Source organism: Papaver somniferum, chromosome 1 (assembly GCF_003573695.1).
Source record: "Papaver somniferum cultivar HN1 chromosome 1, ASM357369v1, whole genome shotgun sequence".
NCBI classification, from domain to species: domain Eukaryota; kingdom Viridiplantae; phylum Streptophyta; class Magnoliopsida; order Ranunculales; family Papaveraceae; genus Papaver; species Papaver somniferum.
This window is the reverse complement of record NC_039358.1, coordinates 52122135-52148205: the sequence shown is the minus strand read 5'-3', so window position 1 is coordinate 52148205 and position 26071 is coordinate 52122135. Positions and strand designations below refer to the sequence as shown.

General features: G+C 39.3%; 3 protein-coding genes across 4 annotated transcripts; 1 reads left to right on the top strand and 2 right to left on the bottom strand.

Moving 5' to 3' along the window:
• Positions 1-4525: 4525 nt before the first annotated feature.
• Positions 4526-4882, bottom strand: LOC113309449. The gene has a single exon (XM_026557902.1). It carries the CDS (start codon positions 4880-4882, stop codon positions 4526-4528), a length of 357 nt encoding a protein of 118 aa, XP_026413687.1.
• Positions 4883-18295: 13413 nt separating this feature from the next.
• Positions 18296-23153, top strand: LOC113286669. 2 transcript variants are annotated; one of them, XM_026535246.1, is made up of 7 exons: positions 18298-18587; positions 18928-18969; positions 19392-19520; positions 20243-20484; positions 21317-21353; positions 22440-22497; positions 22668-23153. In XM_026535246.1, the coding sequence occupies exons 1-7, from the start codon at positions 18405-18407 to the stop codon at positions 22745-22747; spliced, it is 771 nt and encodes a 256-aa protein (XP_026391031.1). In that variant the 5' UTR covers positions 18298-18404; the 3' UTR covers positions 22748-23153. The 2 variants fall into 2 exon arrangements, with proteins under 2 accessions (XP_026391040.1, XP_026391031.1); XM_026535255.1 differs by lacking the exons at positions 22440-22497; positions 22668-23153 and adding an exon at positions 22066-22414 and having other exon boundaries at positions 18296-18587.
• LOC113286663 (pentatricopeptide repeat-containing protein At3g49730-like) lies at positions 22874-25666 on the bottom strand. Its single transcript, XM_026535235.1, has one exon. The coding sequence runs from the start codon at positions 25610-25612 to the stop codon at positions 23609-23611; it is 2004 nt and encodes a 667-aa protein (XP_026391020.1). The 5' UTR covers positions 25613-25666; the 3' UTR covers positions 22874-23608.
• Between the last annotated feature and the right edge of the window lie 405 nt (positions 25667-26071).

Sequence of the window (26071 nt, the reverse complement as noted above, 5' to 3'; positions counted from 1 at the left end):
GGATGAGTTTCTAACGACTGAACTTCTTCCTGGACATCATTAGGTTCGGGAAAACGAGTATGAAGGTAATCTTGTAAAATTGTCGAGGAAGAGATATCAAGTCCTAAGTGAAGGGACTTTCTGAGAGTTAAAGTTAAGGCACTAGGAAGGTGATAATCACCCCCAAACTTAGAGTTTTCAGTGTCTCTAAATAGACTAGTTACAATCTCCCTAATTTCTGGATCATTAGATTCTTGAAAATGGTCAACTGATTCTTCTAATTTATTATCAGGTAGTGCATCTTTACTCATCTCTACGGGTATATATTCTTCATCTAATACTATTGTTTCTAAGTCGCTAGACTCTAAAACAACATTTTCAGAATAAACCCGTTCCTCTAAACCACTATCGGCTTCGTAATCAAAAGGAAAAACTACATCGTCTAAAACGGTGGTATCCCTAATCAAATCCTCGTCCTTTTGAATAAGTGAATAATCATAAAAATTATTTGGATTTGAACTAGAAATAATATAATCATTATAAAGCTCAATTGGATTAATAGAATCCTGATCACTATGCCTACATATTTCAGATTCTTCATTACTACTATCATCATCATCATAATAGTACAAAGATGATTGAACCTTATCCAAATAAGTAGTGTCTTTTATCTAGCCTCATCCTCTAAATTAGGCAAATATTCACTATTGATATCAAGGGTAGAATTAGAAACCCTATTTTGGAAATTTAGATTATTTCGAGCAACATTAGCCAACTGTTCATTTTCTGCCTCTAGACGTGCCTGAATTTCACTGAGCATAACACTTATACGTTCACCACTCTCGTTTATCATCTCATAATATCGTGTACACTCTTCTTTTGAACTATTCATTGCAACTAAACGTTTATACGTCCTTTCAATCCGTTGTTGGGTCTCTTCTAGAGATGGAACAGGTTCAGAAATATCATAATCAGGAATAGTTTCCAAAAACGAGTAACCAGTACTACAATGTTCCTGATTTTCTTGCTCGTAAGACCAATTCGCGTGTGGATAGTAATTTGGCTCACCATGGTATGAACCATAACCTTGAAAAGGTTGGCGTTCCCAACTACTATTACCACCATGGTCATAAAAATGATGATGTCCATATTCAAATTCAGATCGATACTCATTGTATTGGCTTCTGTCATACCAGTTCGACATTCTTGATTGCAAGGGAATTCTACACAATCACAAACAAGGCTGACTCGACCAAATCAAACCTATAGAATCTAGCAAACAAAAAGCGTGATGGCTCCACTTAGATTGTTTTCTGGACCATCTTCTATTCCTTCGAAAAGGAATTCGTTACAATTTGAGCACACCCCTATGGAATCAATCCGAGCTAATGTAAGTTGAATCGAGGCGAGGGAAGCTTAGTAGAGCTTTGATACCCAAGGCCTCACCGCATTAGAAGGCGGCGCAATCACGCATTCAACTCACAGAAACCATCATGAACTTTGAAGTGTGCTTAAAGAGCAACCAATATTTTTCGAACGAGTTTCCTATTAAGCTCGTTACCCTATCGGTCTCGTTCTATTCCAAATTTTAAAGCTTGGGTTCGCGTTAGGTTTCGTTTTCCTAAGGCGGGCAAGAAGGGAGCGGTGATGAAATCCGAACCCTTATCTTGTATTGGCCAGGCCTTGCCCTTTACTAGGAATTTAAAAACAGTCCAAATTCGTCCTCAATCAATGAATCACCTTAAGGAATACAGTAACTCGCTTACAGGAGATTCGCGAGTGTTTCGATGGACTTACCTCCCATACCAGACGGGGGATGAACCGTTTAAGTCGACTCGGGCCACGACTCCTATGTCATGTACGAACCCGAGGGGCCGAGACGATATAGTAATCGTCGTCCTTCCCTGCAAACAGTTTATATATGTGTATATATATATATATATATATTTTTATATATATAACCCTTCCGTAGGGTTTAAAAATAAATAAATAAAAATAATGTCCCGATTGTCCAGTCCAAAGAAAAGAAAAATAAATAAATAATAATAATAATTACAAAAAAATGGAAAGTCTCTTAAAAAAACAATTCTCTCTTTTTTCTTCTTTTTTTGCTTTGTCTTTTTTCCTTCTCTTTTAGCTTTAAGCTTTGATTCCAAGGTCTTTAGTATCCAACTTCAAACCTGCAATACAAAGACACAACCAAAGAGACGTAAAAAGAACAAATGGAATAATAAAAAATAATAAAAACCTAAAACTTCTACCTAAACACAAATCCGCGTCGGCGGCGCCAATTTGTTGTAATATTTCGATTGCGGTAAATAAGGATTCGTTGCTCGGACTTGAAAAGATTTTTAAAACAAAAATATATACAAAATTTGTCACAGGATCAAGAGATACTAGGACTCAGGATTCCACCAATTCTTATACTCATGCGAATCAACTATTAATTCTAGAAAACTATAGCTTATAATGATAACAAATATCGACTCTTTTCTTTGCCAAAAAATAGATTTTGTAAAGTATTAGATGTAAATCATAAGCATAATGCATCAAGAGTTCCTAGACTAAGCATACATCATCAGATAAATCACAAATAATCAAGAAAAATCATAAATCAACTCATAATAGTGCAAATAGTCATAAAAGAATTAAATAGAATTACTCATGCATAAAGAATGGTTTCCTCCATCATCCCAGTAATGGGGTTTATCTATTCATAATAATCATGTTCTAAAAATATATATTTGATGCTCAAAATCTGATTAAAAGAGTCAAAAGTTATGAAACAATGATTCTAAGACTCACAAGATGTTTAAAAGATTGAAAAAGGATAAAACAGAGGATCAACGACCCTCAGTAAGCGTCCAGAAAGAAACGATAGATGGTAACTGCAGCTAAACTACGACACTTCCTCTCTGCTGCTTGCACTGTTGAAGAACGACGGCCCTGGAAGGTCCGTTCTTCGTCTTCTTGTTCCTCCTCGAGCAGCAGCAGGAAGCTTTCCTGCAAATCCTATTCTTCGCCTCTGCAACCTCCCTCTGGTCTCTGATCGACCCCAAAAATCTTGATAATCTTCTCTCACTTCGCACCAGCCTTTATATACCCAATCAGCTCCAGAAATCCCGAGAAAATCTCTTCTTCTTCCTTTCTTCCAAGTCACGGCTTTTCTTTTCTACACGGTTGCTGATCCTTGTTCAAACTCTTCGTACGCGTCTTCTGTTGTTACCAAAATTTCCCAAGATATAAGGGAATCGAATAAGAGAAGATATCCTTCCTAATCCTCCACGCAATTGCCAAAACTGGACCCAACAGAATCCCGTGAAAACAACATTCTTTGTTCTCTTTTCACAACTTATCCAGCCCAATTTGCTTCGTGAAATCACTTACACTATCCATGTTTAGATTAATCACGTTCATCCCAACTGTTTCCAGCGATTGAATCTCTTGAAATCTGCTCCAAAATTCGAACCCTAAAAATTGTTCTTCGCTGCCCATAGTTTCCCGCCAAAACGAATGTTTGAAAACGTGAAGAAATGTGACCTTCCCCTATCCAGTCCCGGTCTCCCTTTAGCAGATGCCTGGAAATGGGTCACCCCTTAGTAATTAGGTTACCCCTTATCCAAAGTGAGAGCCCGTATAGTAATTTTCTCCCACGGGCGCAAAAACCACTTTTTTAGCCAATTTCGCCGCAAAAGCTTATTTCTCCAAAAATACCTACAGGGACATAAAAAGCCATAATAAATATAAAATCGAGCACTAATAATATATACAATTGAGATTATATAAGACACAAAAATGTGCCTATCAAGGCCTTGTTGAGGTTGGTGAAGTCGATGCAAATTCTCACCCCTCCGTTTTTCTTTGGCACGATGACCATGTTCGAAATCCACGTGGGTATTTCACCTCCTTGATGAATCCATCTTTTAGCAACTTGCTGAGTTCCTTCTCAATGGGTTGATGATACTCGAGAGCTATCTTGCGTACCTTCTGTCTGAAAGGAGTTGTGCCTGGTTTATACGGAGCTCATGTTGAATTATCTTCGGATCTATTCCCGGCATGTCTCCTAATTTCCACGCGAAGACATCCGCGTACTATGTGAGTAGTTTGGTTAGGGCTTGCTCTCTTTCCTTTCTCATTAAAGTTCCTATCTTGATCATTTTCGGATCTTTCTCTGTCCCTATGTTGATTTCCTTAGTGGGTTCCAAAGATGTAAATGTAGGCTTCGGTTCCCCTAGGAGAGGGACGTTCTTTAATTGCTATTTGGCAGGCTCCTCCGTCGTCTTGGCCACTGAGGTAATTGCCTCAGCGCATTGGACGTCTCCCCCCTTCGTCAGGCTTTTTCCTGCGATTCCTTCGAGGTACAAATCAATGGCCTTTTCTTTGGCAGCTTCCTTGTTCCGGCTTCTGCGAGATTTCCATTGCTCATCTAGCTCGTTATTGAGCTGGTTTTGCATAGCTTGGCATTCCCGAGCAGTGACCTGGTCACCCTTGATCTCCATTATCCCTTCGGGTGATGGGAATCGAAGACACTGGTGATAAGTTGATTCTATCCCATTGACCTTCGTCCGATGATAGCATTGTAGGGGGAAGGAGCGTCTACCACGCTGAAAAAGGTGTCTATCTTCATCGGTCCTGCATTTATTTGTAGAACAATGTCCCCCAATGGTTTCGTAGGAACCCCGTTGAATCTATAAATGGTGTGGTGCGAAGATATCAGCTGTTCGTCGTTTAGCTCCATTCGTTTGAACGTATCATAGAACAATACGTTGACTGAACTTCCTCCGTCAATGAGGATCTTCTTGATGTTGCACCCTGCTATGGGAAGTGTGAGGATCAAAGGATCATTGTGATCCTCCATGTTTTCCTCCACATCATTTGCCTCGAAAGTGATCGGTGCATCCATCCATTGATCGTGATCGTCTATCTCTACCCATCTATCTTGTACAGCTCGCAGTATTCTTCGAATTGCTTTCTCAGCCTTTTTCCAATCTGCGCTGTTAACGATGGTCCAGCGGCTTCCGAACACGAAATAGTGTTTAGTGTTCGATTGCCTTCAGGCACTTGAACTTGTTTGCTTCGTTTCGACTTGTCATCTGCTTCTTCCTTCCTTATGTATTAAGTTCTCCGTTGTCGATAAGCTTTTGTACCATTATCTTCAAGTTCTTACACTTCTCGATTGGGTTCCCATTTAAACAGTGGTAGTCGCAGTATTCCTTCGATTTTTCGGATCTTGGGGGTTGCTTTCCTTTTGACCATGACCATTCCAAGTTTTCTCGACCCTTAATTTATTTTAAGATTCGAGCGTAACTTGTGTTTAGCTTTGTGTAGACTTGATCTTCGAATCTTCGATCATCGTTTCGAGGACCTTCTCTTCTTCCTCTCCTATCTTCGTATGGGCGTTCGATTGAACTTCTTTTCGATCCGCTGGCCTGCTCTGTGGAATTAGTTCGATGAGATCTTTGAGCATGGGCCCTCGGATTTTCTCGTTGGATTTCTTCCAACCTGGCATGTTTTCCGATGATTACTCGAAGATCCCCTTCCGTCGTGGGTACACTCCCATGAATCTCGACAAACAACGGGCTCATCCTGTCTAAACCCCACTTGTAGCAGTTATTGTTGACCACTGGGTCTACATTATGTATAGCCTGGCATATCTTATGCTATCTATCCGTGTATTCCCTGGTCGTCTCCTTGTATCTGATGGCTAATGGGAATAACTTGTCCATCCCAGCGTGAACAGCCTTGTTATACATGTAAGTTCTTAAAAACTTTTTTGTGAGTTGCTCATACGACCCGATGGAGTTGGGAGGTAGGTTATCAAACCAGGACAGAGCCGATCCCTTCAACCTTGAAGGGAAATATCTACAGAGGACCACGTCGTCCTGATCTCATCGGGCCAACATCCGGTTGTAATACGAAGATGGGACGCGGGATCGCTTGATCCATCGTAGCATTCAAATGATGGGATCAGACATTTCTTGGGGATTTCAGCTTTGGCTAAGCTTAGGACTAGAGGAGTAGTATTAGCTTCTCTCATGACTTCCTCCAATCTTCCACCTCCTTGCCGGGCCTTCAGCTGCTTGATCTCTGCCATCATTTCAGCGCGAAGATCTTCCGTCGTACGGTAATGGATGGCTATTGCTGCGGATTTCCCTGGTCTTTGATCATTACTATAGAAGTAATCCGAGTCTTCGGGATCATATTCTTGGTCTGACGATCGGTTTCCCCTGATGTATCCTCGGTTCAAGGGCTCGGGATTGGCTTCGTTTGTTACGACCATTCTTCGATCGTGATTCGGCCCTGGTGCTTTTGAATTATCTTCGTCATGTTGGTTCGCCAACTTATATTTGAGCTCCTGGTTTTCTCTAGCCAGTAATGCCACTGCTTCTGCGTATGTTCTCTGATTCTTCTTTAGTTCTTCGAGCTCTGCCATCAATTGGGAGGAATGATTTGATCCTTGGTTTGGTGTCCCTACCTGTCCCTGCCCTCCAACCGCCATGGTTCGACCTTCGTCGATTGTATGGATTTGGGGGGCAGGGGGATCGGTAGCCCTCATCGGTGGCTCTCCTTGTGTTACGATGGGTTGATTCATCGTTAGCAATGGCTGAGTGGTTGGAATGGTCTGGTTTTGATCATTTGTCTACGGCATTCCGAAGGATTCCAGGTGCATTGTTGATTCTGCGAACCCTTCACGTTGCTCATGAACGCGTGATCCCGTTGCTAGATTGGTCTTATCAGCCTGTGCCGCAAGGGCTTTGACCGCTGCCGCTGCTATCGTGCTGGCGTTCATTGGTGAGGTGATCTCAGTTGTGTCCACCTTCTGGGTCGCTGTCTTTGCCTTCTCACCCTTCTGCTTACTGCGGGTCACAACTGGTGTGGTCCTCAACGTTTCTTTTGATGGGGCCTTTCTTTTTCCTACCTCTTTGACTTTTTCCATGTCAGATTCCTGCAAAAGACGATAAGCAGTCGAGGGAGGAGGGGACCACAACGGTTTTGTTAGCATAGTTAAACTTAAGTGAGGGCGATCACGACACTGAAGGTGCGAAAAAAATATTCCATCTATTACTCTCCTCTTCAGAGGTATTGGATTTTCTTGATTCCTTCGATCCATCGTGAAACTCTAAGAAGAACACGAGGGAGTTTTAAATGTGTTCTAACATCCTAATACGACAGATCTGCGGTTTTTAAACGATAATGGTTGGCAGATCTATTTGTTTTAAATAGAAAAGGTACCCGATCTGCGGTTTCAACACTCAAAGTCGACAGATTCGGTATTTTAAAAGGACAGATGGCAGATCTGTTACCTTAAAACATAAAAGACAAATCCTAGGAAACAGATCTGCTGTTTTTACAAGCCCGTAAACGAAGTTTGTAGAAGAATCAGCATAAAACTCTTATAGAATTGCTAAGGCCTTTAAAGGCGACCATAACGAAGTTAGAATAAACTGCTTGAGATACTATTTCACGAGGAATAGTATCGAAAACACATAAATCACGAAGGCATCCACGTGTCCACAAACAATGTTCGCATTCATAAATGAAAGAAGTTATACACAGTACGACGATTATATATCGCATAAACACGATGACTCATCGCCTCAGAGTCTTCGGACTCGTCATTGTCTAGTCGAGATTAAGTTAGATCAATCATCCCACAGGGTTACGAAGCATGACCGATCCAGATATAAGTAATAAACTGTAAATACGCTGCTAAAAGGTAAATAACACAGAGATTTACGTGGTTCGGCACTAAGGCCTACATCCACGGGGTGTTGAATTTCACTATGCGTTGATGGGTTACATATGAAGTCAAATGACTTTAAGTGAAATACGATAATGGAGGGAATGGAAATCATACTTACTCTTCCTATTTCTGTCTCATAGTTCTCTCTTCACTCTTACAGATTGGTTTCCCCTTTCTCTCTCAGAGGAGGAGGGTATTTATAGGGAAAATATGCGGGGTCTCTTGTCAGAGACCGTTGAAATCTTATCTTCTTGTTCTCTGTGCCAATCCCGTTGGTGTCTTCGTTCCGAACCGATGCCCCCAGCGACTGTTGTTGATACCGCTGGATCGATGTCTTCTCTTCCTTAGATATCTTGACACGTACCCTATGGTTAGGGCATTTAATATGGGTGGTTGGGTCGTCTGCGTGCGACAGTCAGCTGTCTGCAGGTCCCATCACATCCATGTCAGTATGTTGAACCCCTATTGTCGATCTTTGAGTTATCCTTGAGATTGGATAAAATAACGTTTATGGCACCTTTCCCTATTTCTCGGTGGTTCGTAGTTTCAGTGCCCCTTGGTATAATGGTCCGCATGCCTTCCACGTGTAGATCTTTGGACACGTGTCGAGAGATGGATTATGTGCATACAAAATTAATTGCATGAGCAACTGAAATTGGTGAAGTTATATTTATTCCAAAAACAGGTTGACATCACCAACCAACTTCATTTTGATTCTGCTTTCTAGCTCTAGCATGGTGTGAGAAGAGCCAGAGCCTTTCTTGAGGGGGTTCAGAGGGTGCGATGCACCAGGCCCGACTCTGACCTAAGGGCTTTTTTCAAGCCCATGTTTCTCTTATAACCGTTTATGAAGAAAAAAGAAGGGAAAAAAAAGAGCCGGAGAGGTTCGAACAAGAAGCCTCCGGTAGAAGGTAGTTTAGCAAACCACTAATCCAAATTGACATATTATTAACACAAGCACCTGCCCATTGCTAGATCCTATACAAATGTAAAGAACCCATAGCTATATATTTTGAGTTTCCTTCATGTATTTTTCTTCTTGTAAGTGTACATTAACAAAAAGTTATCATTCGCGTCAGTAAAAAAGAAGTTGACCTTATAAAAGACCCTGCGAAGTTTTTTCGCACAAGGCCCTTGTAGACTCAGTACCGGCTCTGAGAAGAGCTAATGAATAAATCCGAAAATCTTTGAGATGGGTACGAAGAACAAGCTTTGTTAACAGTAGATCTGTAATACAAACTGATATTGGTTTAATATTTTGAAAGAACAAAAATCAAATCTTGATGAAGAACAGCTCCGACTGTTCATGAAAAATTTCTCAAAGCTTTTATTTTAAATTTTCAGATATGAAGTTTAAGAACAAGATGCAAGATATACGGGTATTTTAATCGGGATAATTGGAGTTTAGTACTCAGGTTTTGACCAACACTATGATTTGGTCTAACATTTGTCCAACGTTATGGCTTGGTACCTGGACTGGATGTTCTCCCCCATTGACTTGGTTAAGTCCTCACTTCTGTTTAATAATTATTTAAAAATTGATATAAAATATTATTACTAAAGAATGTGCTATCATACCCTTCATTTTTCTTAATATTTACCAAATTATCAACTTGTTCTTCTCGCTGAAATTCAATCTCCTCTTGATTCACCACTTTCTCTTCTGAACATCACAACCAACAACAGCAGCCTTCAAAGCACTAGCATCTTTATCTTCTTCTCTATCACCATTATCAAATTGAACAAGACCCAAATTCTAATTTTTCTCATTGTTCACACCACCAACAACACCAGAATTAAATCCTTAATTTATCATCAGAACCCTGAATCAACTACCATATTCGATTCAACCACAGTCCTTCAAATCCCAAAATCTTACCCCGAAATCACCACAGACGCATCTCTTATTTGTTCTAATCTTCATCCTTGATCTCCTCCATCAAAACCCATCTCTAATCTCTGCAAACAGTAAAAACCAAATCCAAAAGCAAAAATATTTCACCCATAATAATCAGTACTTGAAAGTAGCAAAATCTGAGCATTTGATATCAAAGGGTAATGAACTCAAATCGAAATCTCAATTAAAACCCTTATTGAATCTCAATTGGCACCAACAAACCCTAATGTAAATCTTCTGCAAATTTCAATCAACATCTCAGTAACTTCATCTTCAAATCCATTTTACCCACACGACCACAAATTTTCTCTTCTTCCCTTGATTTCAGTATCATCAACGTTAACATCACCAACTTTAAAGATTCATTCAAATCCATTTCTACCCTAAAACTTCATTACACGTTCAGAGATAAACCTCATAAAATCAATGAAGAATCTATCAAAATTGTTGATATTCTTTTTTAAAATCAACTCAAACCCACTGATAAAAAACGATTTAATTTAAAAACCCAATGACATCAACCACCACCAGAACTCATGGTGTTCCTCGTTATGTTAACAACAATTCTCAATCAACAAAACCATAGTTTTCTGAATCAAACAATATCGCAATTTCTGACTCAAACGAAACCCCAATTTACCGAATTAAATCAAACCCCAACTTCACTGAATGGAAACCCCCAAATTACTGAAGAAAAAGAGGTTGGAGAATGGAAGATCTAAAATTCGAACGGGTAAATATTTGAGTTCATCAATTAATTAACGATGGGAAGAAAAAATAAGGGATGGATGAGACTTTGGTTGTGATGATGGTTGCATTCATGATGGAAAAAAATGAGACAAAGAAGGTGATTTTTCCTTTTCTGAAGCATCACAGAGAAGGTGATGGTGGTGGTCGTCTGGGAAGAAGGACGCGAAATGAAATTAATAATCTTATGTAGAAGGCAATAGTTGTAAATTCGTTATTCAATTTCATTTAATTTAATTGTAGATTTTTATTTGAAATTTATTTAATAATTTATAAATATATATTAATATTTGATCTTGTCAATTGCAGTCGACGTCCAGTGCAGGTATCAAGCCCTAACGTTGGACAAATGTTAGACCAAACCTTAGTGTTGGTCAAAACCCGAGTGCTAAACTCCAATTATCCTATTTTAATCCCTTTCAGACTCGTGATTTTTTTTTTAAAAATCAATTTTAGACTAATTGTTGGTTACAAAATCAGATTTGAAATATTAAAACACGAGCAAACCATTGGCTCCAACAGCTAATTGTGATTTAGATTTTAGATTCACCAATAACATCCTTAGATAACTTAGGACGACAATCACTTGAACTATCGTAAGGTTTCCGTTAAATTTAAATCAGCAGGTTACAAGATAGTTTATGTTACGGAAGCATGAGTTAAGAGGTGGCCCACCATTTTCACCACCTGGAAAGAATCGAGAAACCTCTCATAAGTCCTCCAGCTCTATCCACCGAATGAAGATAAGGATGATATTACTTGAGCATTAAGGATTAAAGATAATCCTTATAATGACACGTTCCTCCTCAACGTGGCTTTCTCTCTTTGTATAGCTCGGCTATATATAGCCTTGTAACACTCAGTTCTTGTAAGATGAAATAATTAATAACACACTGCTCGTTTCCTCGCCAAGTTCTCTCTATTACGACCTTTAAGCATCTCTTACATTACAGAGAATAGAACCCCACTTATTACTATTAAGTTAGTGCTTCATTAACTGTATATCTAAGTGATTAGTACATAGCTTTTGATATATAGTTTGTATACACGAGCACTTGGTAAATCAATGATTGTTGTTACAACATAGGACCAGTATACCCCTAGTACTGCATGGTGAATTTATAATACGTTATCAGCACGAATCGCTCCCGACGCTCGACGGCCAAGCTACTGCTGTTCAACAACTAAAATACAGGGAGTATAGGTAGTTGTTGTTCTTTTGAATACTTTTCTTAAATGGAAAATCTAACGAAACTCGAATTCGCAGGTCTTGACATCTCAGGAAATAATTATATTTCTTGGGCACTTGATGCCGAGCTTCATTTGGAAGCTAAAGGCCTCGGGAAAACTATTACGGAAGGAAACAACGCGTCCAATCAGGACCGCGCTACGGCTCTAATTTTCCTTCGCCATCATCTCCATGATGATTTAAAAAGGGAATATTTGACAGTTAAAGATCCATTTACTTTATGGAACTGTCTGAAAAAACGGTTTGACCACCTGAAGTTGGTCATACTTCCAAAAGTTCGGAATGATTGGTTGAACTTGCGGCTGCAAGATTTTCGATCAGTGGCAGCTTATAATTCTGCTCTATTTAAAATTACCTCGACATTAAAATTGTGTGGGGAAAATGTCATTGACGAACAAATGTTAGAGAAAACATTTACAACTTTTCATGCCTCGAATGTGCTCCTGCAGCAGCAATATCGAGAGCGTAAATTTACAGAATATTCCGAGTTAATTTCCTGTTTGTTGATTGCAGAGCAGAATAATGAGCTTTTGTTAAGAAACCATGAAGCTCGTCCTGTTGGTTCCGCAGCGGTGCCTGAAGCACACGCTGCTACGCATTTTAGACGAGGAAATAATCATGGTAACAAAGGCAAACATGGAAATGGTAAAGGAAACCAACGTGAGGGCTACAAAAATGAACGAGGAAAGGGTGTCCGTTACCAGCCGTACCAACGGCAGCTAAAAACTGCGGAACCAAAGGAACCGAAGCAAGAAAATGGGAAGGGTTCTTCTAATCAACCTTCTCAGAAAAGTGTTTGCTATCGGTGTGGCTTAACTGATCACTGGCAGCGTACCTGTCGTACGCCAGAACATTTTGTTAGGCTCTATCAGGCGTCCCTGAAGCGACCTGCCGAAGACATAGAAACAAATTTAATTGAAAATGCCAGTCCCCCAGTACCAGTGATACCCACTTGGATGTATCTGATTATCTCGTCGACCTTGAAAGTGGCGAGCCTAGTCAGTTTTCTTTTGATGAGCTGTAGAACTGTTTCTTCCTTATGCCCTGTAGTATATTTCCTTGTGTTTTCTGTATGTTTTTTTTTTTTCTTTTCTCTTGTTGTAATTTTGGGTTGTTCTTTTTGGTGATGTATACCACATTTTTTGGTGTAATATAAGTGGACATTTTGACTAATGTTTAATTTTCTCCGTCTATTTGTGTTGAAGGATATGGATTCCAGAAGTAATCTATCCAAAATGGACGGTGGGGATGTTTGTTTGGTTGACAGTGGAACAACAAACACAATTTTTAGAACCCATAAATATTTTATAACCTTGAAGAGGTTTAAGGGTAATGTGAATACCATTTCGGGTTCGAGTAATATGATAGACGGCTCCGGAAGAGCGTGTATCATTCTACCAGGTGGTACAAAATTAATTATTGAAGACGCCTTATATTCTACCAGATCCCAAAGGAATCTGTTGAGTTTTAAAGATATTCGGCGTAATGGTTACCACCTTGAAACAGCGGATGAGCATAATATGGAGTACCTGTATATTACTTCATCTGCCTCGTGCCAGAAGCACGTTGTGGAGAGGCTTAAGGCCATCTCTTCTGGGTTATATATTACGAGAATTCGAATAGTCGAATCTCATATTGTCATTAACCAGAAGTTTAATGACCCTGAATTATTCAAGCTTTGGCATGACCGGCTTGGACACCCAGGTTCTACCATGATGAGTAGAATAATACAAAATGCTCATGGACATCCGTTACAAAACCAGAAGCTTTTGTTAAGTAAGGATATGAATTGTGTTGCTTGTTCCCTAGGAAAACTGGTTATAAAACCATCCTTAACCAAAGTTATTATTGAGTCACCAACATTCCTACAAGGATACATGGTGACATTTGTGGGCCTATCCACCCACACTGTGGACCATTTCAATACTTTATGGTATTGATAGACGCATCTGCTAGATGGTCTCATGTCTGCTTATTATCAACACGTAATGTTGCATTTGCCAGACTGCTTGCCCAAATTATTCGGTTGCGAGCCCATTTTCCGGACTTTCCTATTAAGTCCATTCGGCTTGATGGCGCTAGGAATTTACATCTAAGGCTTTTGATGCTTATTGCCTTTCAGTTGGTATTGATGTCGAGCATTCTGTAGCACATGTGCACACTCAGAATGGATTAGCTGAGTCTTTTATAAAGCATCTTCAGTTGGTTGCTCGACCCATGCTTATGAGGACTAAATTACCAGTTTCTGCATGGGGACATGCTATTTTGCACGCAGCGGCTTTAGTCCGACTTCGACCAACTGCTAGCCATCAATACTCCCCTCTACAACTTGTCTTGGGGAAGCAACCAGATATTTCGCACTTACGTGTCTTTGGTTGTGCTGTTTATGTGCCTATTGCACCACCACAACGCACTAAATTCGGTCAACAACGTCGCCTTGGTATATGTTGGTTTTGATTCACCGTCTATTATAAGGTATTTAGAGCCTTTAACAGGTGATGTCTTTACAGCTAGATTTGCAGATTGTCATTTTGATGAGACACTTTTCCCGCCGTTAGGGGGAGGATAAACCGTCAAAGAACGGCGTGAAATATCTTGGTACACACCAAGTCTGTCTCATCTTGACCCTTGCACTAATCAATCTGAAATTGAGGTGCAAAAGATTATACATCTGCAAAATATTGCAAACCAAATGCCTGATGCATTTACTGATACTGGTCGAATTACAAAATCCTATGTGCCTGCTAGAAATGCTCCAGCTCGGATTGATGTACCGACGGGACAAATTGGGAGCCCAGCGGCAAACGAGTCATCAAAGCCACGCCTGAAGCGTGGACGACCAATTGGTTCAAAAGATTCTGTCCCTCGAAAGAGGAAGAGCCAATCTGTCTCAATCAAAGGTAGTGCTCCTGAAGAGGCTACAGATAGTGCTCCTGAAGAGACAATCAAAGAACGATCCACTTTCTCTGATGAACCTCCTGAAGAGAATAAAGTCTCCGCTGAGACACAGGTACCTGTGAATGAGGAAATTTCCATAAATTATGCATGCGACAGAGAAGTGTGGGATCGTAATACAATAATTGTCGACGATATATTTTCATTCTCAGTAGCTACTGAAATCGCCACAGATAATGATGATATTGAACCACACTCTATAGAGAATGTCGACAAAGAGACGACTGGCCTAAATGGAAAGTGGCAATCCAAGATGAATTGGAATCTCTCTCTAAACGCAACGTTTTTGGGCGCCCAATACAGACACCAGAAAATGTGAATCCTGTAGATTACAAATGGGTGTTTGTAAGAAAGCGTAATGAGAGCAATAAAGTCGTTCGCTATAAAGCACGACTAGTGGCAAAGGGTTTCCTACAGAAACCTGGGATTGACTATGAAGAGACATACTCCCCTGTTATGGATGCAATTACCTTTCGATATTTAATTAGTCTGGCAGTCTCTGGAAGGTTTGACATGCATCTAATGGACGTGGTCACTGCGTATCTATATGGCAAGCTAGATACAGATATTTATATGAAACTTCCGGAAGGATTCAAATTACCTGAAGGGAAACCACGTCATATGTATTCACTAAAATTAAATAGAGCTCTATATGGATTAAACAATCCGGGCGAATGTGGTATAATCGCCTCAGTGAATACCTAATAAAAGAGGGATATGTAAACAATCCTATTTGCCCATGTGTATTTATTAAAAAGACAGAATCTGGAATTGCAATAATAGCTGTATATGTAGATGACATCAATTTAATTGGAACTCCTGGTGAACTCTCCAAAGCAATTGAATGCTTAAAGAAGGAGTTCGAGATGAAAGATCTCGGTAAAACAAAATTTTGTCTTGGCCTACAACTTGAGCATTATGAAAGCGGAATTCTTGTTCATCAATCCACTTACACAGAGAAAATCTTGAAACGTTTTAAAATGAACGAAACATATCCGCTTAGCACCCCAATGGTTGTAAGATCCCTTGATCCCAAAAGAGATCCATTTCGTCCTAAAGAGGAGGATGAAGCACTTCTTGGTCCGGAAGTACCATACTTAAGTGCAATTGGGGCTTTATTATATTTAGCTCAATGTACCAGGCCCGATATTTCTTTTGCAGTAAATTTACTAGCCAGGTATAGTTCTGCGCCAACAAAAAGACATTGGACAGGGGTAAAACAGATTTTCCGTTACCTTCGTGGTACTACTGACATGGGTTTATTCTACTCGAAAGATTCTTTAGACTATCCACAGATAACAGGATATACGGATGCTGGATATCTATCAGATCCGCACAAAGGAATCTCTCAGACAGGGTACGTTTTTACCATCGGCGGTACTGCAATCTCATGGCGTTCCTGTAAGCAGAGCATCCCAGCTACTTCCTCGAATCACTCCGAGATAATTGCTCTCCATGAAACAAGTAGAGAATGTGTATGGTTGCGGTCATTAATCGAACACATCAGAAGCTCTTGCGGTCTGACTTCCATAACTACTGTGCCAACGACAATTTGTGAAGACAACTCGGCGTGCATAGCACAAATGAAAGAAGGCTACATCAAGGGTGATAGAGTAAAGCACATTTCACCGAAGTTATTTTATTCTCACCACCTCCAGAAAAATAAGGAGATTGATATCCAGAAGATACAATCTTGTGAGAATTATGCTGATCTATTCACCAAGTCTCTGCCAACTAAAGTTTTTCAGAAGTTGGTATATGGAATCGGAATGCGCCACATGTACAAGCAGAAAAATTAACGGAGGTTTTGTTCAGGGGGAGTTTTGGACTATAACGCGCTGTACTCTTTTTCCTTCGCCAAGGTTTTGTCCCACTGGGTTTTTCCTTGTCAAGGTTTTAACGAGGCAGCATACGCGTGTCCAACACCGTTCTAAGATTTTTTATTGTACTCTTTTTCCTTCGTCCGGATTTTGTCCCACTGGATTTTACCGGCAAGGTTTTAATGAGGCAATGTTCTTAAGAATGGTGGTCCAAGGAGGAGTGTTACGTAAGAATGAGTTAAGAGGTGGCCCACCATTTTCACCACCTGGAAAGAATCGAGAAACCTCTCATAAGTCCTCCAGCTCTATCCACCGAATGAAGATAAGGATGATATTACTTGAGCATTAAGGATTAAAGATAATCCTTATAATGACACGTTCCTCCTCAACGTGGCTTTCTCTCTTTGTATAGCTCGGCTATATATAGCCTTGTAACACTCAGTTCTTGTAAGATGAAATAATTAATAACACACTGCTCGTTTCCTCGCCAAGTTCTCTCTATTACGACCTTTAAGCATCTCTTACATTACAGAGAATAGAACCCCACTTATTACTATTAAGTTAGTGCTTCATTAACTGTATATCTAAGTGATTAGTACATAGCTTTTGATATATAGTTTGTATACACGAGCACTTGGTAAATCAATGATTGTTGTTACAACATAGGACCAGTATACCCCTAGTACTGCATGGTGAATTTATAATAGTTTATGTATGTCTGCTTTATTTTTCGAGTTCATCATCATCGGTTTGGTCCTTGCAATAAGAACAGCGATGAAACAAACACCTAACAGATTAAAGGACATAGAATGAAATAAAAATAAATTAAAGGGACTTAAATTTAATATCCAAACTCTGCCAGCTGTATTTTTTTAATGAGAATAAAGTAAAATTCAATCTATCAGTGTATAATTAGATAACGTCTAAAATGATGCTTGCTTATTAGGCTTTCCCACGCAGCTGCATGGGATAGCACCGCTCTTTCTTTAAATCTTAAATCTATCCGATTATTAGGGATGACAAATTTCCCCGCCCAAACTCATTCTCGAGGGTACCCGTCCCTATTGGATAGAGTTTTCCCCACACAAACGGGAATGGGTTGGATACGGATAATTCCAGAAATTAGTTACGTGGGGATGGGATTGAAGATCCCCTCCCCCATACCCGCCCCGTACCCTTCATATATATAGGGTTTTGAATTTTATCAAAAAAGTATTATCATGAATTTTATTTATTATTTCGTTCAATGTTCATATAAATTTATGAATGATATAATATTTCTGTAACTCACTCATACAAATTATACCGTAGATGATCGATCTTAAAATGTTAACTATATTTTCTTCTAGTCCACCTATATAATCAATCTCATTGGACTATAACCAAGATTGAAAAGAAAAAGTAACTTTGTACTTGATATAATTTTTTTTACACTTTTGGCTTAATTTATTATGGATATGCTCGATCGCACTTGGTGAATTGTGACAGCGTTATAAATATTTTTCATTAACTATGGGTAACCCATGAAAAGCCCCGTCTCCTATGGGTATTTCTCATATCCGTCCCCTCTCCAGTTCTTATGGCAATGAGTATGGGATGGGTTTTGGTTTTTTGAACGGGTACGGGATGGGATTGAAGGTCCCGGCCCCATTGCCATCCCTACCGGTGATTCAGAGATGTTTTCATATAAGCTGGACCAAAAAATCTGTTTTCCACCGGGAATCTGAACAGTGACTGACTCATAATCTGCTCGTCTGTCTGACTCGTGTACTAATTGACCTCACGTGAGCTCTTTCCAGATCAGGGTCGAACTCGAACAAACGTGCTCAAACCACATACAGTAGATGGGAAAACATCAACAGAGTCGGGGACTCAAAAAGTAGATAAAAAAAAAAAGGTGAACTTTTTGTGAATCGTGAATCCGGTTTGTGAGTTAGAAAAATATTTACGGAGTTTTGTGGTTCTCGTCTCTGTGTCTGAGGTTTGCGGAGTTCTGAAAGTTAGAAAACGAAAATGGTTTCAGAACAAGATGAAGAAAAAGAGAAAGAAAGAAGAAAGAATAGATATAAACCATCTTCTTCATCATCATCAAATTCATGGCCCAATAAAAATGTTTCTCATAAAGAAGAAGAAGGAATGAGGGTTTGGGGAATTCTATTGTTTGGTCTTATTGGCGCCACCGCCACCACTTTAGCTGTAAGTTGTTTCATTTCTACTCTGAAAGTCATATAATTGGGGCTTTAAATCTTGTATCTAATTCGGGAAATTCAGAGTTTTTTTAACCCAATTTGAACATTTTCTTTCTTAATTTAGCGATACTGTATTGTCCAATTGTAGTTTGAGTTGCTCAGCTAGGTTTAAAAGGTTAAAGTTTTAACCTTTTTGATTAATAAGCATTTCTACTGGATTTTTTTTCCCCCTTTATAGAGTTTCACCAATTCATAAACATAACCCTCTGCTTGAATGCACTATGAGTCTATGACATTCATATACGAGTTTTTTCTGAGTAAGTTTTGTATTTTGATTGTTTGTGCAGGTTGGACAATTGAGATACACTATTAATTGGATATATTCCCAGGTAAATATAAGTTGTTGCTTGCTTTTATGTAATTTAGGTCATAACATTGTGGTTCCTTTCATGCTCTTTAAGAGTCAGTAGTCAGACTCGAAGCTCATCTAGGTGGTTATCTGTAGCTGATTAATGTACATTCAGTACCTGCGCTACCCTTTTGTACCTCTTTTCATACTCTGAGATTGATGCCTATTAATCTAAGTGGTTGGAAGGCTTCTTCGACTATCATCTAGTGGGATTGCTTGCTTGAAATTCTTCTAAAACTTCTGATAACTTTAGTAGTGGTGCCTACTTAATTGGAAACCTGTTTGAGTGTCTCTTCCAAAGCTATCAGAATCAATAGGCTGCATGTCTTAATCTCTTATGGTTAACTTCCTGTTTCCAGAAGTTGTAGTGTAGCTAATGTATTTTTGATGTCTCAATTAAAGTTTGGCAGGACACCGGCGTCATGGAAAGGCACATCAAACGGTTCATATAGTTCAAGTTTCAAGGAGGAAGCACGCAGAAGATATCAGCAACGGATGCAGGAGGAATTAGAAGAAGAAATTGAGAGAGTGGTGAGCTTGACTTTTGTTCTCCCATTTTCTTAGTTACATTCAACTTCTATTATTTACAAGTACACCAACATGGTGCATCTCCTAGCAGATCCCTCTTTCCATAGCAATAATTGTCATAAATATCTTGAACCATCATGTGAAAGAACTACTTCCGGAATAGTGTGAATGAGAACTGCAGCCAAGAAATTTTCCTTTAGGAAGGAACTATTGACATCTTGGGTCAAGCTGCTTTGCAGACACACTTTAACTTTTGCTTGATATACATATGCTTCCTGTTGAATTGAAATATTGAAAAACTTACCGAGATTATCAAAAGAAAAGAAAACTCCCTCTTGTGTATGTCTAACATGGTAGTTTCTTTTCTAATCATGTAAAACTAAACATGTCAAATGTTGTACTGCATCAAGTCTTGGCGGTTCCGTTCTGCACCTATAACAGCTTCTTTGTGCAAATATGGGCAACATAGTGATGTCTATCAGTTTTTATACAATTTAAATGTTCTGTCGGCCTCCACAGTTTTGGGCCTGTGGTGGCATCCATATTAGGCCATTACCATTATGCCATTATATAACATCTGTGCAATAATTATTGGTTTGTGGCTGAGGTTTAATTTGTTTTTGGATTCCCGCATAATAAATTTTAGCCCTCCTTTTGTGGTTAACAATGTGTATTTGCATTCTTACAGTTTTTCCTCATTACCTAGTTCGTCGACCCTTGTGCAGGAACGTATAAGGCGTATGCAGAGTGTATTTAACAGAGAGAGGAATAAACATAGGAGGGGCTTTGAAAGGTGGAGGGAGAACGAGGCAGAGCCAGATGCATATCATCAGCACTTCCAGCGTGAAGATTGGTATTGGAAAACCAGTACATCTCACAAAGCTGAAAACTCCAATGCTAGAGCTGCTCCAAGGGAGCCTGGAAGTTATATGTTATCTCATCACTACTCGATTTTGGGCCTGGATAGGTAAGATCCTTGCCTTTAAATAAAAGTATTAGTTAAATACCAAGATTTTATATTCATAATCCAGGTTACAAAAATTATGTCTGCCTGAAAAGGTTAGTAAAATGAACTTTTGCATCTACACCTGGCATGCAATGTGATATTGGTCATGGGTCCAGTCCAGGCGTAAACTTTCTGAAACCTTGGGAACATTACATGTACTGTGGTTTTTTTGCAATTTCTGCTGGCACTCTTAACACATAACGTCTCAAGTCGTGACAAAGGTTTACATTGAAGTTTATGTTTCTATAGATACAATTGCAAGAAAGTGTGTATATACACAGCGCCAAGATGATCTATATTCTTGGTATATCCAGTTGCTAATGGCTTGTTAGCTCTGAGGTGATTTCTATCTTTGGAGTTGGTCATATCTATCTGTCCACTTGGCTCCTCTAAGAAAGCCCAAGGTTTTCAGTTTTCTCCGAAACAGTGACTTTCGTACATAAATCTTATTCGTTTTGTATGCATGGCCTTCTAAGGAGACTATATCCCTTCATGTTATTGGGAGTCTGGAGCAAAAATATTAGTTTAGAAGCAAGCAAATACAAATATAGAAGCTAAACAACTGTCTCAGCCTCTCATCAAATATTTTAGCTGAAATTCAAATATACCAATAACAGTTTAAGATCTGACTTGACAGATTAGTTCAAATCCTATGTTCTCGTATATTTAGATTGTCATAACTAATAAAGTGAAAGTAAATGTAATCAGATGTTACACATGATCTACTTTTCTTTCTTTAACATGCACATCTTTTGAATTATTAAAATAATTTGCTGCCTTATCTGTGCACTAGGTGGAGGACAAAGCCATATACAGAAGCTGAAATTAAGGTAAGAATGGCTCTTTCACCTTTCAGCTAGTGAAACTTGTGAAATTATTAGATTCTCTATCAATGGGACTCATAAATATGGTTATGCATATGCTGTGTTTGCGATGTATTTGCACATGCTTTCGACCAACTTACCATGGCTTTTCTGAAATTGATTTGTTAGTTTGCCACTTATAAATTAGATATGTTCAGGAAACCAATTGAGAACCAAGGAAGACCAAAGCTTCAAATAAGTTTCACGAAATTACAATGCAGAGACGGATTTATCGCATCAGGGATATTTAGCTTATACAACAACAACCAAGCCTTTAGTCCCAAACAAGTTGGGGTAGGCTAGAAATGAAACCCATGTCACAGTTACCAAAGCCAAAGACAGAAAATATGGGTTTCATTTGAGCCTGAAATTCAGTCGTTGGCTCTCCACGCCTATCACGATCCCCCTCCTTTATCCTGGCATGGGACAGGCTATGCAGGAAAGACTACATAGGCGGAGTTGATATTTAGCTTATAACAGTGCAAAAACATATGAGAAATGAGAGTGTTTCTTGCTAGCTCATTATTTTTATTGGAATCTTTTTCTTGTGTAGTTACATGTTTGGGTCAGACTTCTTTGAGGGCCTTGATGCTTTTACCTCTTTCCCTTGGTACATATATGAACACATTTAATGCTGTTGGCTTATGTATAACCCTTTTAACTAGTGTTTTGGGTTCAGGGTTTAGGTTAGTACTCACTTCGGAAATACCAGTAGGTCATTGCACCAGACATGGACAAAATCAGACTTCAAGAAGAATTTGACGATCTCTTGGTAATGAATTGGTGGAATTGGAATCTACCTCTTGTTTGCATGTCACGTGACAAGAGTTTGTGCTAATTAAAAAACACCGTATGGGGAGGTGATTTGGCCTATTTTAGGTGTCTCTGTGACTGCAATTCTCTTATAACAGACTCCCTGACGTTACAGCTTTGTAAACTTGTTCTGCTATTTCATATGAGATTCCTAATAATATTGTTGAAGTAATTGCTCTAGTTTCTGCTTTTCTTATCGCCATCTGATTCGGAGGCAACTTCTCTGTGGGTTTCCTGCAGACAGCTTTTAGAGCAAAAGCAAAGCAGTTCCACCCTGATCAGAACCAGGAAAATAAAGGTGAGAGCACAGCAATTTTGCACTGAATTATATTAGAAACAGAATTGATATATGAAAGGAAAGAGAGATGAGAGTGAGAGAGCAGAGATTGTAAATATTGTAATGTTCTGGTGCTGTGGTTCATTGTGTTGATTATTTCTTAATTGTGTTTCTTTTTTATTTGGCTGCAGATGCTGCTGAGGCGAAGTTTAAAGAGGTGATGTCATCCTACGAGGCCATTAAATCAGAAAGGAAGAATGGGCAGTGCTGATGGAATAATTACTGTGTGATCTGATTATTCCAGAATGCCTTGTACATAAATGCAACAGCACACTCTGACAATTCCGACACAGATTAGATTATGAATTTTCCCGGCAAAGAATTTTGGACCATTTGAGTTCTGAGAGTGTTGTATTCTTTTCATAAAAGGCTGGCATTATGAGATCAACTTTAGGGTCTACTATAGGCAAAAGTTGCTTCTTGTGTATAGTGGATCATACATCAATGTCCTGTAATATATGTAACTTCGATTTCAATAATAGAACATTAGAAAGCAGAATCTAAATCTCCTCGGCTCTTAAAGAGAAATGAACGGGAAGGTGTTCCACAGATTGTTAAACAATAATTTCTCATTTTCAAATCATATACAATGAAAACCACAGTAAATGTTGCAGACAGTACATGAAACACTCATCTGGATCTCAGTAACTGACATTTATGTGTACTAGGTTGTTGTGAATTTTGCAGTGACCAAAGAACTGCCAAACTATTGTGACCTAAAATCTTTTCTACTGATCAAGGTACATATAGCATTCAAGCATTTCATAAAAAATAAAAGCCTGGTTATAGGTATTCTTCCAACAAAGCGACTGTTCCTGAATAGAGTATCGTTCCTGCATCTGGTGCTGCACTACTGTCTGGATCAACTTTATAACGAGCTGGAGCGTTGAGCAGCAGTGCGGATGAGGTCACAAGGACTAGGGTTTTCGAACCACCGGATCTAGCCACATCCAGAATTTGACGTATTGGGTATTTGGGTAGTTGCCAGTGCCAAATACAGCCTGCACACACTCCCTTTCTGAGGAGAGAACAAGGGGTCAAATTTTGTTTTTGCTTTTACCTTCTGTCTGAATTAAAGAACACCAGCTTGAGGTCGACCTTGACGAGGACCCCACTGACGTTTCCGTGCCCTCCTTTTCCTTCCATCACCATCAGTTTTGGCCTTCAGCTTTTCTTTCAAATCTCTCTCCCCCCTTCTCTTATACATCTTGAAAGTCATCCCTCTATCTTCAGCCATTTTCCTAACCTTCTGGGTGATCTCTGCAGCAATCTCTCTGTTGTATAGTTTGTTCAAACCTCGTATAAGCTTCGCAAAGGTGTCTGGTTGTGGCATAACACCAGTGTCCATCATATCTAAACAGTACGAACAAGCTTCCTTCACATTCCCATTTACAAACAAAGCATGTATCCAAATAGTCCACGCAGGTACATTAAGATCACACCCTTTACCCAAAATACAACTCCAAATATCCTTTGCCATTTCAATCTTCTGTGCTCTCAGTAAAGGATTCAGAAGCTCTTTCAGGGTCCCATAATGAGGAGAAGAAAAAAGTCCTCTTCCAACCATCTCTTTGAAATAGCCACAAGCTTCAACCAAACAATTTTGACTTATAAACCCATGAATCATTATAGTGAAACTATCAAGTCCTGGACTAAGCCCATTCGCCTCCATTTCATTCCAAGCTCGAACACTCTCATCTATCTCCCCCAACTTACACGCTAACCGAATCAAAGTGTTATAAGTACTAAGATCAGGAGCAATCCCAATCTTCTTCATCTCCTTTACAAGTTCAAAACACTCTTCCAATTCTTCTTTCTTCTCATGAGCCAACAAAATATGCAAATACGTCATCTGATTCGGTTGACAACCTTCCTTCAACATACTATCTAAAAGCTCATAACTCTTTTCAATCTTCCCCCATTTGCAAAACCCACTTATCAAAGTAGTATACGTAACCACATCAGCATTACAACCACATTTCTTCATCTCAACAAAAACCAACATTGCTTCATCCATTCTCTCTTTACCACAAAGAGCCTGAATCAATATAGTATACGAATTCGCATTCGGCTCACACCCCTTCCTCTTCATCTCACTGATAAGATCAAATGCATCTTGCATTTTCCCCGCCATCGCATACCCACTAAGAAGATTATTATAAACCACTAAATCCGGTTCAAAACCAGCTTCTCTCATTTGAACCAAAACAAACTTAGCTTCCATCAACTTCCCCAATTTACACCACCCATACAACAACGACGTAAAATGTCTAATATCAGGTTTAAACCTAACTCTCATATCTTCAAACAACGAAGCAGCTTCTTTAACATTTCCATTCTTACACAACGCATCCAACAAACAACCAAAAACATATTCATCAGGTTCACAACCATACTTAGGCATTTCATCAAGTACCTGAACCGCTTTTGCCACCATTCTTGAAGACGCAAATCTTCTCATCAACACAATAAATGCATCACTAGTAAGCAAATGAGGATTATCCCTCCTCATTTCATCAATTAAAGCCCAAACTGCACCAAATTGTTTCATTTTACCTAAAACCTTAATCATAGATTTATATACTTCATAACTAGGTGTATAACCAGGTTGTTTTGATGCCCATGAAAAGAATCTATACCCTAAGTTACCAGCATCACCACATCTACGTAATACCTTTTCAACTAATGTGGAACAAACAACAACATTAGATTCATTCAAAGCTAGTTCTAGTTTTGGTACTCTAGTATGAAATTTCCTTAGAATGTTATATACCTTTTCTGCATCTGCAGTGTATGAATCAGAGTTGTGCGGTTTTTGAAAGTTTGGCTTGTTTTCAAGAAAACTGAATCTTGGGGTCTCTCGATTGTTATCATGCGACGAAAAAGTTGAGTCCTTAGTGAGGTTTTGAGAAGAAGTGGAGAAATGTTGGGGTTTTGATGAAAAATGGTGAGATTGGTATGCAGGAGGGTTAGGAATGAGATTATGATTGTCAATTAGACTGAACGAAGATAATATGAGTTTGTAATTTTGATTGCAGAGATGGGTTTTTGAAGAAGACGCCGAAAGTCTCTGCATCTTAGGAGCTCAGGGGGGAAGAGGACCTGCTACAAGGATACCAAAGAAACTGGACTTGCCCTCTTTCTTCTAGGTTGTTAATGGTCCTTGGTGTTTTTGGTTCTCTTTGGAACCCGGATTAATTTATTCTTTTTACTCCCCATATTTTAAAGAGTACTTATTAGAGCAACCACAGTCATGATACGGACCAAATACCAAAAGCCAGACTAAAAACCAAAAAAAATTGGTATTCTGGGTGTTCAAGCGCAATGGAGGACGACCAAAATTTGGTGAAGCGTAACTTATACGAACGCTTGGTGCAGACGGAACTTATACTCACGTTTCTTGACCGAGCGTTCTTTAAAATATGCGTCTGAATGAAACGGAGTTATTACGTGCGCCTGATTGAGGCGTAGGTATAGTTCACGCCTAACATGGGACGGCGATGGGAAGTGCGTCTACTGGGACGGAGAAGTTATG

What these genes read in the sequence shown, in the direction of transcription:
- LOC113286669 (XM_026535246.1), top strand. Translation starts at nt 18,405, where the DNA reads ATGGTTTCAGAACAAGATGAAGAAAAAGAGAAAGAAAGAAGAAAGAAT. An exon ending in TCGATTTTGGGCCTGGATAG is followed by an intron (nt 20,485 to 21,316) that starts GTAAGATCCTTG and finishes TCTGTGCACTAG; the next exon opens with GTGGAGGACAAAGCCATATA. An exon ending in ATACAGAAGCTGAAATTAAG is followed by an intron (nt 21,354 to 22,439) that starts GTAAGAATGGCT and finishes GGTTTCCTGCAG; the next exon opens with ACAGCTTTTAGAGCAAAAGC.
- LOC113286663 (XM_026535235.1), bottom strand. Translation starts at nt 25,612, where the DNA reads ATGCAGAGACTTTCGGCGTCTTCTTCAAAAACCCATCTCTGCAATCAA.
- LOC113309449 (XM_026557902.1), bottom strand. Translation starts at nt 4,882, where the DNA reads ATGGATGCACCGATCACTTTCGAGGCAAATGATGTGGAGGAAAACATG.